This window comes from Sturnus vulgaris, chromosome 12 (genome assembly GCF_052056855.1).
Source record: "Sturnus vulgaris isolate bStuVul1 chromosome 12, bStuVul1.hap1, whole genome shotgun sequence".
NCBI lineage: Eukaryota > Metazoa > Chordata > Aves > Passeriformes > Sturnidae > Sturnus > Sturnus vulgaris.
The window spans coordinates 19,668,834-19,682,505 of NC_142254.1; the positions used below are offsets into that span (position 1 = coordinate 19,668,834).

General features: G+C 53.7%; 1 protein-coding gene across 1 annotated transcript in view; it reads left to right on the forward strand.

Moving 5' to 3' along the window:
- The first annotated feature begins 227 nt into the window (after positions 1-227).
- Positions 228-13,672, forward strand: part of JPH3 (junctophilin 3) — a 49,712-nt gene continuing 36,267 nt past the window's right edge. The window contains exon 1 of the mRNA XM_088172116.1: positions 228-997. Coding sequence (XP_088028242.1) covers positions 616-997 — 382 coding nt within the window. The 5' untranslated portion in view covers positions 228-615. The remainder of the gene's footprint in view (positions 998-13,672) is intronic.

Consider the following 13,672-nt stretch of genomic DNA (forward strand, 5'->3'; position numbering starts at 1 on the left):
CCCGCGATCGCGATGCCGCCGCGCCCGCCGCTGCCCCCGGCCCTGCGCCCCAGCCAGCCCGGCCGGAGGCGGGGGGCTCCGTGGGGGCTCTGAGCATCCTCCCCCCCCCCCACACCGGGACTGCTCAGTGCTCGATTTTTTTCCTTTTTTTTTTTTTTTTTCTTCTCTTCTCTTGGCATTTGGCCTCTTTTTTTTTTTTTTTTTTTTTTTTTTCCCTTTTTTTTTTTTTTTTTTTTCCTCCTTTTCCCCCACCCCCGTTCCCTGCCTTGGATGGTTTTTAGGTGGAGTCGTTTGCACCAAAACCCAATAGCTGCTGCTGTTCTTGCTGCTATTTTTTTTTTTTTTAATGATCCTGTTTCCACAGCAGGGGAAGAGAGAACTGATCCTCAACATACTCCCAGAGAATGAATAATCACAAGAAACTGGCTTAAGCAGCTCCCTGGATCTGGTGCATGATTTCGATTGAGTTCGATTTGATTTAATTTTTTTTATTTTTATTTATTTCTTTTTTCCCAAGTCATCGTTCGCATTTTATTTCCTGCATTTCTTCCTATTCTTTTTTTTTTTTTTTTTTTTTTTTCACCTTTTGGGAGATTTGCAAACCGAATTACATGCATGTCCAGTGGGGGAAGGTTTAATTTTGACGATGGAGGGTCGTACTGTGGAGGCTGGGAGGACGGAAAGGCTCATGGCCATGGAATCTGTACCGGCCCGAAGGGTCAAGGTGAATATTCGGGCTCCTGGAGTCACGGCTTTGAGGTGCTGGGGGTCTACACTTGGCCCAGTGGCAACACTTACCAGGGCACCTGGGCGCAGGGCAAGCGCCATGGCATTGGCATGGAGAGCAAAGGGAAGTGGGTGTACAAAGGAGAGTGGACCCACGGATTTAAGGGACGGTACGGGGTCCGGGAATGCACTGGAAACGGGGCCAAGTACGAAGGCACCTGGAGCAATGGATTACAGGATGGCTACGGGACAGAGACCTACTCGGATGGAGGTAGGTGATGCATTCATCCCTTCCTGCCTGGGGGACAGGGGTGGAGGGTGGTGGGGAGAACCTCCCAGCGGGGTTTGGGTTGGAGTCTGGGAGTTTGCAACCTGCTGGCTTGGATCAAGGGATGCTCCCACCCTGCGGGAGAGAAGGAACCAGCCCAGCGTGGCACCAGCCCAGCTCTTGGCCACAGGTAGCCCCATATGTTCCGTGGGGTCTACCTGGGTGCTCCTTGCTCTCCTCAAGCAGGATTTTGGGATGTGGAAGGGGCTGTGCTGCTGGGGGGATGCCCAGCTCTGGCCCAGACAGGTGGGAGCATGGGGTGGGCCAGGCCTTGGGGCCACAACCCAAGTTGCACATGGGATTGGCAGTTCTGACTGCACCACTGGAACCTGTAGGATTTGCACGGGAACAACGCGGGGCAGGATGGAGCCGAGTGTGTGTTGGGGGGGGATCCGGGGAGGATGGGGCAGCTCCAGTGCTGCCAGAGCTCCCAGCCAGGGCTGGGGGGGCTCTGCACCTCCTCCAGCCCCTCCAAAGGCAGCCCCACGTTCAATAATACCCCAGGGAAAAGACTTTAATTCAGACAAGAGTCTTACATTCCTAGTTTACGGCTTAATGCTTAGCGTAGGGGCTCAGAGGGATCACCAGAGCTCTTCTCTGCCGTCAACACGGCTTAACGAGATGCTGAGGGGAAACTGGGATTAGAGGAAAAACAAGAAAACCCAATTGGAGCGATCAAACCCAAAAAAATTGCTGGGCTAACAAGCTTTAGGGCTGAACTGGGAGAAACAGCTGGTGCCGTGCTGTAAGTGGCTGTATCATCCTCTCTCCTGGGTTGTGGCTGCTTCCACAATCGGAATTGCCACCATCTGAGGCAGGCCTACCTGCCAGCAGCCAGGGGCACTGGGCTCTGCTGGCCCCTTGTTTTCCTGGGAATTGTGGCCTCCTAAAGCAGGCTCACGGGTTATTTTTAGGACGTTATGGTTTTCCATACGGCTCCGGTGAGGAAATTGCAGCGTCGGGGAGCTCCATCGCAGCCTTCCCGAAAGGTGCTGCAAGACCTTGCTCTGGAAAGCCCAGTTTGCTGCTTTGTGGTTGCACAGGGAGGGGAGGTTAAATCTCACCTGCAGCTGCTTTTTTTTTTTGTGCTCTCGCAGGGAGAGGCAGAACCACCTCGGGATTTTTAATGATAATTTGGTGCCGGTAGTTTTCTCCCAGAGAAAAAGAGAGCTGCAACCTTTTGTTTCGGCTGCCTGGAAGGATGCTGGGGGACTGAGCTGGGATGTGCTGGGTGTGTGTTTGGAAGCCATGGATAAATCCCAGCAGTCCTTCAGTCCAGAATAAAGCTTGGGCAGGGAATCATCGCCGTCTCCCACGTCCAAGGCGGTCAGGAGGGGCTGGGGGGGATTTTCTGCTTGCTCTCAACGTGGGTGCTGTCTCCTCCTGGCACCCAGCCCCTGCCTGGGAGGTTTGAGGGAGGACAGACACAAGTCTGGACTAACTACAGGTCTCTGAGGGCTGGGTGTTGCAGGGCTGGCCCTGTCCCCAGCCACGCACGTGCCCCCGCCCCGGCACGCTCCCCATCCTCTGCAGCGCAGCGTTTTTTAGGGAAACCTGGGCAGCATCCCCACACTGGGGTGGCTTAGCAGCACTTTCTGCCTTTTCTGAGAAGCTACCAGAAGCAAAGAGCTTTTCCTTCCATCTTGTCAGGCCAGCCCGGCTTCCCGGCGTTCAGGGACCCGAAAGCAATGTCGCGTGTTCGCGATTTCGGGAGGAGGGAAGAGGAGCAGTGCTGGGAAAGGGCAGGGTCTGTGGCAAAATGGTCCCCCTGGGACTCTGCAAACCTTCCCAGCAGGAAGGAATGCCGTGCTGGGGAAATGCAGAGCGCTGGTATCAGTGGATGCTCCTCCACACCAGCTTCCCCCAGCTCAGCTGGGCCAGAACCATCTCCAAGGCCACTTTCACCAACTCAGCTCCCAGCACCCAGAGGCCACATCCCTTTCCCGGTTTCCTGCCTCCATTCTGGGTGGAAACCACCAAAGCTGGGCACCTGCAGCCTTTTTGGACGCCAAGCCTTGCTGAACTTTGTGTGTTTGGGTCCCAGAGGCCGCTGCGTGCGGGAGCGGTGGCACCGGGGAGGCAACTGTTGGGAAGGATGTTTCTCATTAATCTATTCCAGTTATTACCTCCAGCAAACCGAAGTATCCAAGAATCCTCGCCCCAGCATCTGTCACTTGCCACCCACAGATAAATATTCATCCCTTGCACATCTTTTTTTTTTTTTTTTTTTTTTTTTTTAGCTCCCCAGCCCTGGCTTGGGGATGGGGATGCGCAGCGAGGTTCGGGGAGCCCCAAAATCCACGGATTCGCTCCGGTTTTCCCATTCCCTCACACAACAGCAGGGAAGGGCATGGCTCCCCATGCCCCAGCGCTGTTTTGGGAGGGATGTTGGGTGACTGCTGGGTGCTGGGGGTGGCTCATGGTGGCCCGGGGGCTCCCTGCCAGCGCTGCCCCCACGCGCAGCTTGCCGAGCTCACACCTCCCACGCCGCACACGCCGCGCACCCCACGCCTGTCCCCCCACGCCGACCAGCCCCCCACGCCCTTCCCACCCCCAGGCAGAGCAAATCCTGCTCCCCCAAGCCCGGGGGATCCGTGTCCATCAGCTCAGAGCCCAGATCAGCCGAGGGAGCTGTGCTGTTCTCCCAGGGTCCCTGGCATGGCTGGCACTCGGCCTCGGCGCTGTCCTGCTGTCCCCATGGCCTCACTCCCTCAGACATCCCCAGCACGGCTGATGTATCCTCATCTTCCTGCCAAAAAAGCCCCCTGACTCCCTCCAGAGCACCCTGATCTTACATAAACCGGGCTGCCAAGGATTGCTCCAGCCGGATGCTGGAGTTGAAGCACTTGTCTGATTCAGCCCAGCTCCGGAGTGGGAGCAGGAATTGCTCCCCTGCTTCAGGTGGAAGGGGCTGCACCCACCTGGGATGTGAGCCTGGGGATGCTGGCAGTGGAGATGGAGGGACCTGGGCCAGAAGAGGGTTGGAGACTCTCTTCTGATCTAGTCTGGAGATCAGGAGCCATCACAGCTGCCTCCTGCCTCGGATACTTTGGGGATGCTCAGTGATTTCACCCCGGGGACAGCTGGAGCTGTAGCTCCAGACTTCCCATGGGAATCCTCCGTGTTGGGTTTGGGTTGAGCTGCTGAAACCATGGCTGTGGGGGTGGATGAGATGGGGTGGCTGAAGGAAGCCCCAAATCTGTTTTTGCCCTTTCCATCCCTAGCAATGCTGTTCTCCTCCCTCCTTCCACCTCTTCCCAGCTGGGATCCTAAACCAGACAGGAGCTCTGGGATGGGACCAGCCCCATCCTGGGTGCCCACTGCCCAGCATCCCTGAGGGGATGGGACAGGCTGGAGGTGTCTGCTGTGAACCAGGCTCATCCTCAGTCCCCTCCCCATCCTGAATGTCCCATGCTCCCTACATCCTTATTTCTCAGGAGGGCTACCCCGAAAGGGCCGGGCGGTCGCATGGTGGTGTTCATCTTGTGTAATCTCCGTTCCCACTCACCTAAAATGAATCATCCTTTGATAGGTGAGAGAAATATAATTAGTGTTTGCATTGTTAGCACTGGCTGAGTAGGCAAGTGGGTTTTCTTGGCCCGGGCTGGGAATATTCCTGCCGTGGGGAGAGGGAAGCGGAGAGCTGGGAGCTGCTGGGGTGGGGCCCTGCCAGCCTGTCCTGCTCCATGTCCCACTTTCCCAGCCCTGCAGTGGCACTTGGTGACACCTCTCTTAGCAGGTGCACCAGGAGCTAGAGACCAAATGGCTTGGGAGTGGTTGAGGAGGGGGAAAAGCACGGAACGTTTCCCAAAAGCCAGCAGAAAGGGCTGCTCCCTGGGGACCTGCCTGTCTGGGAAGGGGCTGCACCCCCTCACCTGAGCAGGTGGTTTGGGATGAACCACCGCCAGCCTGGAGGCTTGGAATGACCAAAAGAAATAAACAACAAAGACATCTTTAAGGTCCTTTCTGACCCAAACCATTCTCAGATCCCACAGCAGCCTCTCCCCACCCCAGCCTTCCCCCGAATTCCTGCACAGGGAACCGAGAGGGAGGGCAAATTTCCATCAGGATCTATTCATAGCACGGATGTCAGAATTACCTTAAAAGTACCAGCTCTTCCCCTGTGCTCTTCCCTTGTTTTGCTGCCGGGAAGGAATTGTTGATGCACTTTAAACAGTGGGCGGAAAAAAGCAAATACAAGAGCGCCCTGATCCTCGATCCTCCCGTTCCTGCAGCGCCCAGACACAGCCAGAGCTGGTCCTAAAAACCCCCTCAAAACCTAATAATTCACTGTTAAAAGTCAAGGTTTTGGTGATGGAGCATCTCAGTGTCTGGGTTGGGGCTAGGAGCTGCTCGCAGTGGTTCTGGGAGAGCAAAACCGGAGACGTCAGGAGCTGCTGGGCACAGAAAAATGAATCAAAATACTAAATGAAGATTCTGACCAGCCTCATTAAAAATAAATGCTATGAACTCATGGTAATTACTTCTCTCACTGGAACATGCTGCTTAGTTTCAGGTACAGCTCAGGACAGAGGAAGAAGGATTTTGACCTCGGAGGAAAGAACATGAGGCAGAAATTGCCAGACAGGCCTCACTCCATCTTTCCCAAGTTTTTTATCCAGGCTGTGATTTTTCCAGGGAATTGTGCAGGACCCCAGCCTTGGGGAGCCCATGGACCCCCCTCTCCCTGACCCACAGCAGAGGGTGACTTCAGCCCTGCAGACAGTGTTAATGTCATTTCACTGGGGTGGGTTTCTCATGGCTTTGAATGCAAATCTCAGGATATTTGCATGTGATTTGATATCCCATGGGGCTCCTCGTGGTTGGGTGACATCTGCTCCTGGAGCTGAACATTTTTTTTTTTCCTTTAGAAGCTCCAGCTTGTGGAATCATGTGATTTTGCAAGATTTTCAGCTTCAGTTTGGAAGCAAGGTTTCCACCCAGGCTATTGCAGAAAAGTCATTCTTCCAGGCTTGGGAAGCAGCAGACAAGAGCTAAAAATGCTTCTGTTTAAAAATGCCTCGATTTTAAAATGAACCTGATGAATTTTGAATGCTTTGAGTCAGGTAACGCTGACGTAGATGAATGAGCTGTATTAATGTAGGCATGACTTGGAGATGGAGGAGCTGGGCAGGGTGAGCTTGGGGATGGTCTTTTGGGGGCTAAACTGGGGTTTAGCATCTGCCTCGTGAGATTTTTTTGTCCCTTTAGGTCTGGTTTTGGCACTGCTTGAACTCCTGAGCAAGAAAGGATTTTTTTTTTGCAGGAGTTTGCAGTAGTTACAGGAGAGTTTTGATGGTCATTTTCCCCTGGATTCAGCTGTTTAAATCACAATTAAAGTATTTTTTAACCAAAAAAAAATTTGGGAGCTTGCAGAAAACAAAACTTGAAAGGCAAATGTTTCTGTTTTAGGGCTTGATATTGGCTTTCAAAGGCAGATTCTGGCCTTTGCATCAAAAATCCTTAAAAATTTCAGTGGATGCACGAGCATTCCCTAAGAACAGCCACTGCTTTCCCAACACTATTCCCTGAAGAGGTTGCACTCACTCTCAGCACACAGCAGAGCATCATGAATTTTCATGAATGAGTGAACAGCCAGAGCAAGGCCTCTCATTTTGCTGATTTCCACAAGAAAATGATCACTACAAAGGTATTATTTCCTGCTCAGGGCGTCACCTGGGGTCTGCAAGGTGTTTCCCTGGAATGAATAAAGCTCTGCAAGTGTCCAAGGCCAGGCTGGAGGGGGTTGGAGCAATCTGGGGTGGTGGAAGGTGTCCCTGTCCATGGCAGGGATGGAATGAGATGAGCTTTGAGGTCCCTTCCAACCCAAACCATTCTGTGATTCCATGATTTATTTCACAGGGAATAAATAAATAAACCCTGCTCTTGCCTCACCCCGTCCTGGAGCAGCCTCCTACCCCTGATCCATGGGGAGCTCAGCCTCATCCCACCCCTTGGGGGGGATGCAGCCCCCAAACCCAGCCCTGCCCCCCGTTTGGGAGAGGTTGGGAATCAGCCCTTGCTCCCAAATCTCCGCTGAGGAACGGGAGAGATCCCGGAGTCTGTGGCAGGATTAGAGCAGGGGGGGATTAAGGCAATCAGCATTAGCCTGAATTTCACTCTGCTTTGTGAGAGGAGCACATTGGCCTCAATAAAGGTGCTGAGCAATACCCTGAAGTGGTTTGCATCCCTCATCCTGCTTTTGACCCCAGCTGATGGCTGAATCCGCAGGGATTCAGCTGCCCTGGGAAAACTGTGGCCCCATTTCACCAGGGGATGGTGCTTCCTTGAATTTCCCTGTGTCTGGCAAAGCCAGCCCTTCCCACTCCCAGGACAGACAAGAAGAAATGTCTTTCTTTGGTTGTTTCCTTATAAAAGTTGTATTTCCCCTGACTGCAGGACCTGGAGATTTAAGAGGAGTCACCACTGGCCTGAGAGGCACCATGAGCCCCATCAGAATCAGTGAAGCCAAGATCTGATTGTCTTTATTGTGGTTTTTTGAAGCCTTCCTGTGAATTCTGGCTGGAAAAGGCACTTCCCCACAGGTTTGGGGAAGCAGGAGATGCAGAAGCAATGAGAAGAGTGAGGGGATGCTCAGAACAGGCTTGGTTTTTCCTGATGAACAGAGTTTTTCCCCTTGAAGCAAATTGCTGAAATGCCTTGGAAAACATTAATTTCCACACATGATTTTTTTTCTAATGTTTCCCAGTGAGGGAGGAGCCTGTTTGCACAGCATCCTTGGGACAGGCCATGAGGACATAAATGTGTCCCCACGTTTAGGATGGGGCTCAGACCCCCCCAGAGGAACATTCTTGCCACCTGTGATTTCCCAGTGATTTTTCCCCAAGGAGAATGGCTCAGCAATCCCTGTTCCATGATATTTCAGCCAGAAATACTTTTGTTGTTATTTGCATCCAGAGGAGGAGGAGGAGGAGGAGGAGGCAGATTCCCTGGCTGAGGAGTGAGGCTGTAGAAATCCATCTCCTCCCTGCAGCCCCCAGCTCCTGCAGAGGTTCTGCCTGTTCCAAACCCATCCCTGCTCCCATCCCTGCCCCTCCCAAACCTCATCCTCACCTCATCCAAACCCAGCACTGCTTGATTCCATTAGATGGAGCCTCCCTGCTTTTAGAAGTACAAGCTGACAAACCCCCAAACCCCCCAAACCAGATTTAATTCTGCACCCAGACGGGAGCACAGCAGCCCCCTGAGCTCTCATCCTCCTCATCCTCTCCTCCTTCCCTCTGTGCTGCCCAGCCCTGGCTGTGCCCACCGTGTCTGGATGCACCCAGCATTAGCACTATGACTAACACCCATCACGTGTTCGTGCCTGCAGATTAGATTTGCATACTCAAAAATCCATACTTTATTCCTTCCCCTGTGTAAGCAGTTACCACAGCATATTTTTGGCAAATTAGCAGCCACAGCAGAAGCATCTGACTGTGTTTTTAGCGTGGCTTGGTGATGGAAAACCTTGGCAGGGCTGGAGGGGGGATCATTAGCTGTGGATTCTGTATCCGTGTGGTGCTGGACACGGGCAGCAGCACTGATTCCCACATTCCAAGGTGGGCAGTGCTGGTGGCATCTCCCAGCCACCCATGCCATGCCCGGCTGGGATTTTGGGGATTTTGGGCACAGGGCAGGGTGTGGAAGTCACCCAGCTGGACACGGTGTCCTGTGCCAGGAGGGACAGGGCAGGAGGGGTGTCCTGGCAGAAATTGTGTCCCCACGTCCATGCAGCGACCAGGGGTTTGTTGAGGGAGGGAATTCTCCCCCTCTGAAACCCCACCTGCAGTGCTTTTCCAGCTCTGGGGCTGCCCAATGTGAGAAGGATGTGGAGCTGCTGGAGCAATTCCACAGGAGGCCATGGAGATGCCCCAAGGACTGGAGCCCTTGGAGCTCAGGAGCCAGGCTGGGAGAGCTGGGAGTGCTCACCTGGAGAGGAGAAGGCTCCAGGGAGAGCTCAGAGCCCCTTCCAGAGCCTAAAGGAGAGCTGGAGAGGGACTGGGAACAAGGGATGGAGGGACAGGACACAGGGAATGGCTTCCACTGCCAGAGGGCAGGGATGGATGGGATATTGGGCAGGAATTGTGAGGGTGGGGAGGCCCTGGCACAGATTCCCAGAGGAGCTGTGGCTGCCTCTGGATCCCTGGCAGTGCCCAAGGCCAGGCTGGAACACCCTGGGATAGTGGAAGGTGTCCCTGCCATGGCAGGGGTGGGAACAACATGAATTTTAATGTCCCTTCCCACCCAACCCATTCTGGGATTCTGTGATCCTGTGCTCAGCAGTTCCCATGGAGTCAGGTAGGACATTTGGGACACATTTTTCCTGGTGATTCCTTGGGGTGGCCAGCGAGGGTGTCCCCACTGTCACACCATCAGCACTGAGGCTGCACGAACACCCTCCAGTCCTCTCTTTTCTCCCAGACTTCTTCCCTTTGGGATGGGTGTTCCTGAGATGATTTGTGTGAGAATCCTCCTGGGATCTGTGATATCGAGCAGCTGGAAAGGAATATCTGTAAAACTCCCTCCTCCTGTCAGAATCCAAGAGCCCGGCCTAATTATTGCCATTGGACATTTTTAATTAATATGCTGCAGAGGGCAGAGATAAGAGGGGGGCTGAGCACACCAGGAAGGATCCTTTGTGAGATAAATCAGCAATTTGTAAAACTTAATTACTGTGGCTTGGAAAAGTGGAGGGGCACTTTGGACCACTTCTTGGGGTTTTGCTGAGTGGGGAAGGAGAGCTGGGAGTTTGGGAATGCTGGACCAGGAGGATCTGGCTGTGCCTCAAGGATGGGGACAGAGCTCCTGCCCTTTGCTGCTCCCATTTTCCAGGCAAACCTGGGAAGCTGCATCCTTGTTGCTGATTATTTTATCTAACCTGAGAATATTGACCCAGCGTGCTTGAGTTTTTAACTCAGTGTTAGAGATGGAGAAGGAATTTTTTCCAAACTTTTTGTCTTTTTGTGAGGTCAGGTTGTGGTAATTACACATGTGTGTCCAGTGCCCTCAAAGTGCTTCACAACATCCCAAATTCCTGCTTGGATAAGAGGAGCTGGAAGAGGGCAAGTCTGTGCAAACCCTCCCCTGGGCTTTATCCACGTGTTTGCCAAAGGATTCATCCTGCAGGACACGGAATGGGCCGTGTGGGTTTGGGAAAAGCCTGGGAGCAGCTGTAAAGCTTCTCCTTAATGGTGTTCCTGGAGAGGGGCCAGAGGGCTCAGCCACTACAAAATGCTAAATCTTGGGTATGGGCAGAGGGGAGAAAGTAAACTCAGTCATTCCAACCCAAAAATCCTTATTTTTATCTCCTTCCAACATCATGGACCAGGTTTATATCCAAGTGCATGGTCCCACCTTGAGCCAGAGGAAGTCCCAGGTGCCTGAGCAGCCCAGCATCCTCCCTTTGGGCTTCCTCCTGTGTAGTTCAAACTCCAGCTATTCCTGAGGGAGCTCCTTGGGATGTTTGTTTGTAATTCAGCCGAATTTTTCTGGGCATCACTGTGGGGTTTCACCATCTCTTCATAAGCAGGAAAGGACTCCAGGTCCAGGAAATTCCAAGCTTAGCTTGGTTGCCCCTTCCCAACCATGGAGAAGAACACCTTCAGCAGCAGCACTGCCCATTTTCTTCTCTCCATGGATCCCTGTCTTTTCCATGAGCCCGTTCCCTTTCTTACACATCACCAGTTTTTTTCTGAAATAACTGGTGAAATAAATATTCTCCCCAATCCATCTTTTGGGATGACTCCAGTTGTTCTCTCCTAGCCTCAGGTTGTGCCCTCTCCTTAGCTCTGCATGGACGTGGCCACTTCCTCACCCTGCATGGCTGAGGGAAGAGGTTGGGACATTTTCCTCCCCAGGGATTCTCCTCCATCACTTTGGCTCTTCCCTGGTTTGTGGCCAGCATTGCCTTGGATTGCTCCCTGCTTCCCATCCCAAGGGAAGCACGTTCCCCTCCTGCATCCTGACCCTGTGAGGTGCTCAGAAACAAAATCCTTGTTTTTCTCCATTGTGCTCCATCAGAAGTGCTCATTGCACCACTCAAACCCCACCCTGCTGTCCCCACCGTGCCAGATTCCTGCTCACATTCCCTTCCCATCTCCCGAGCTCTGGAGCAGCTGCAGCCCCTCCATCCTGGCACCTGAAGGGGAATATCCTGAAATGGGGAAATTTCTTTCCCCTGCAGGGAGAAGGAGTCTCCAGGCTCCTTGTGAGATCAATCTTTGTGCACGTATCTGCAAATGTTGGGGCAGAGGTTAAGCTGAGCTGGGCTCGGGGAGGAGGTGGCTCAGCAATGCAGATCTGATGGCTCCATGGCCAAATCCCGGGATATCCAGGGGTTTAAAACATCCTGCAGCCAGGGGAAGGAAGGAGCCCTGCTGGCTGAGGAAGGACTGAGCTCCCTGACAGGAAGCTCTTTGATCTGCTGGTGGCTCTGAAGCTGCCCAGCTGTCTTGGTGGCCATGGGGACACGAGGGTGGCCTCTGAGGTGATCCCTGGGGATAATCCGGGCTGCTGCCATGCAGGGAAGCAAGGACACCCAGGAAAGCAGAGGAAAGAGGTTGGGAATTGCTCCAGGGTGCTGGGAGAGGACAAGCAGGACAGAGTGGCTGGAAAATCCACCTTGCTGAGGACATGCCAGGGACGTGCCAGGGACATGCCAAGGAGATGCCAAGGAGATGCTGAGAGTGCTCCTGGCAGCTGTGCCATCCCAGGAGCAGGTTTGAAGGCCAGGCAGGGATGGCAGCACCTCAGCCTGGCTGGGGACAGCACAAACTGCAGCTGGGACCTGCTGGGACCAATTTGCCACCGGTGCCCCAGCCTGCAGAGCTTTGTTCTGCTCCCTGCCAGTCCCTCAGGTTTCCAGCACAGGGCTGTGATCCTTCACGCTGCCCCAGCTTAACCCAGGGAGTTTTTTTAGCTTTGCATTTGCCAGGAGATGAGGAGGCTCTGAGGGACCTGTGGGGGTCAGGGATTGAGTCAAGGGATTCAGCCAAGGGAAAGGGAGATCAGGACTTGGGCAGGGTGGGATCTGGTGGATCTCATGCAGGACCTGTTCTCCCTGTGCCCCACACTGGCATGTTTCCCTGAAAACCACTGAATCCATCCCTAGGGAACCCAAGCCACCCTGGGGGCTCCTTGGCGAGTGTTTTGGTTTGAAAGACAGGAGGTTGTTAAGAAAGGCAGGAGCCTCTCTTGAAATGACAAATGTAAACCCCCTCCCTCTAAATGATTATAATTTTGAAATTAAGGAGCTCTCAGGCAAAGATAAGGGAATAGGAAAAAGTGTTTTACAGCGGGGTAACTCGGGGTGCTGGGGGGAATCTCCCCCCCAGTTGCTCCATTGTGCTGCAGAGACACTCTGGGATGGAGACAGAAAGGGAAGAGAGGTGCTGCCAGGTCCCCAGGGAATGCAGGGACACCTTGGAAATGCAGGAACTCCCTGGCCACAGCCACCATTCCAGCCATGGAGACAGCTATGTGTGCATGGCACTGATTGTTCCCTGTTTTTGGGGATACCACAGGGGACAAGGCAGGCTCACTGCTCAACACCCCCTCAGGACATGTCTGCTGTGTCCCCTGAGCTCCATCTCACAGGTTGTCCCCCATCCTTCTCCCTGTCACCACCTCCTCACCCTGCCCTGCCACTGCCTGCCCTAATCCCAGTGCTAATCCTATAAACCCTATAAACCCTATAAATCCTGCCTCTCCACGTCCCTTCTCCAGGGCAGGCTCTGTGGGCTCCCCAGCTTGGCCCTGTTGGTTTTTTGGGGAGCACAAAGCTGCCACCCCAATAATGTAATGCCATTGGAGCACGGGGAAAGGTGCCCAAATCCTGGAGGATTTGTGCAAAGCACTGGCAGCTAAAAGAGAGCTGAAGCACCCCAAAATACACCCCAAAATACACCCCAAAATACACCCCAAAATACACCCCAAAATGTGGCCAGGTGCTGGTTTCACACTCTCAGGGAGCAATTCCTGTGCTCAGCATGAGCAGCTCCAGCCCAGAGCCACTGCTGAGCCCCAGAACCAGGCAGGGAAATTCCTTGGGGAGTCCCGGGGTAGGACTGGCCCCATTCCCACGGGGTTCACTATTCCAGCAGATCTATTTTCAGACTCCCCGGGCATTTGGGAGTTGGGCTGGCACAAAGGGAGGTCCCAGTGCTGCGAGGTGCTGCCTGTGCTCATCCCAGCTCTTCACATCCTGGGGCTGGGACTGCTCACAGCATTCCAGCAGCTCCAGAGCCCGGGGAGGAGCCACCCTTGGGCTCCTGGATCTGCCCCAGGACGGTTTAGGTGAGCAGAGCATCACTGCATCTCGAGCTGGTCTGGAGATTAAGCTGACCTAAGAACAAAAACAAACCCTGCAGTTCAACCAGCTGGGATAGCACCTGGAACTGGTTGGAATTGTGCCAACCTCTGAGCTCCAGGAGGGGATGGGATTAGGAACCCCCAGCCCATTACCACCCACCCCAAATTTCAGTGCACAGGGAGGGTGCTGAGATCCAGCTGTGCCCTCTGGGCTGGGTGGGTTCCTTGTCCCCCCATTCCCAGTCCCTGTTTGTGTCTTATGCCACCAACAACCAGTTAAAAAACTCCAGGAAGTGCCCACACAAC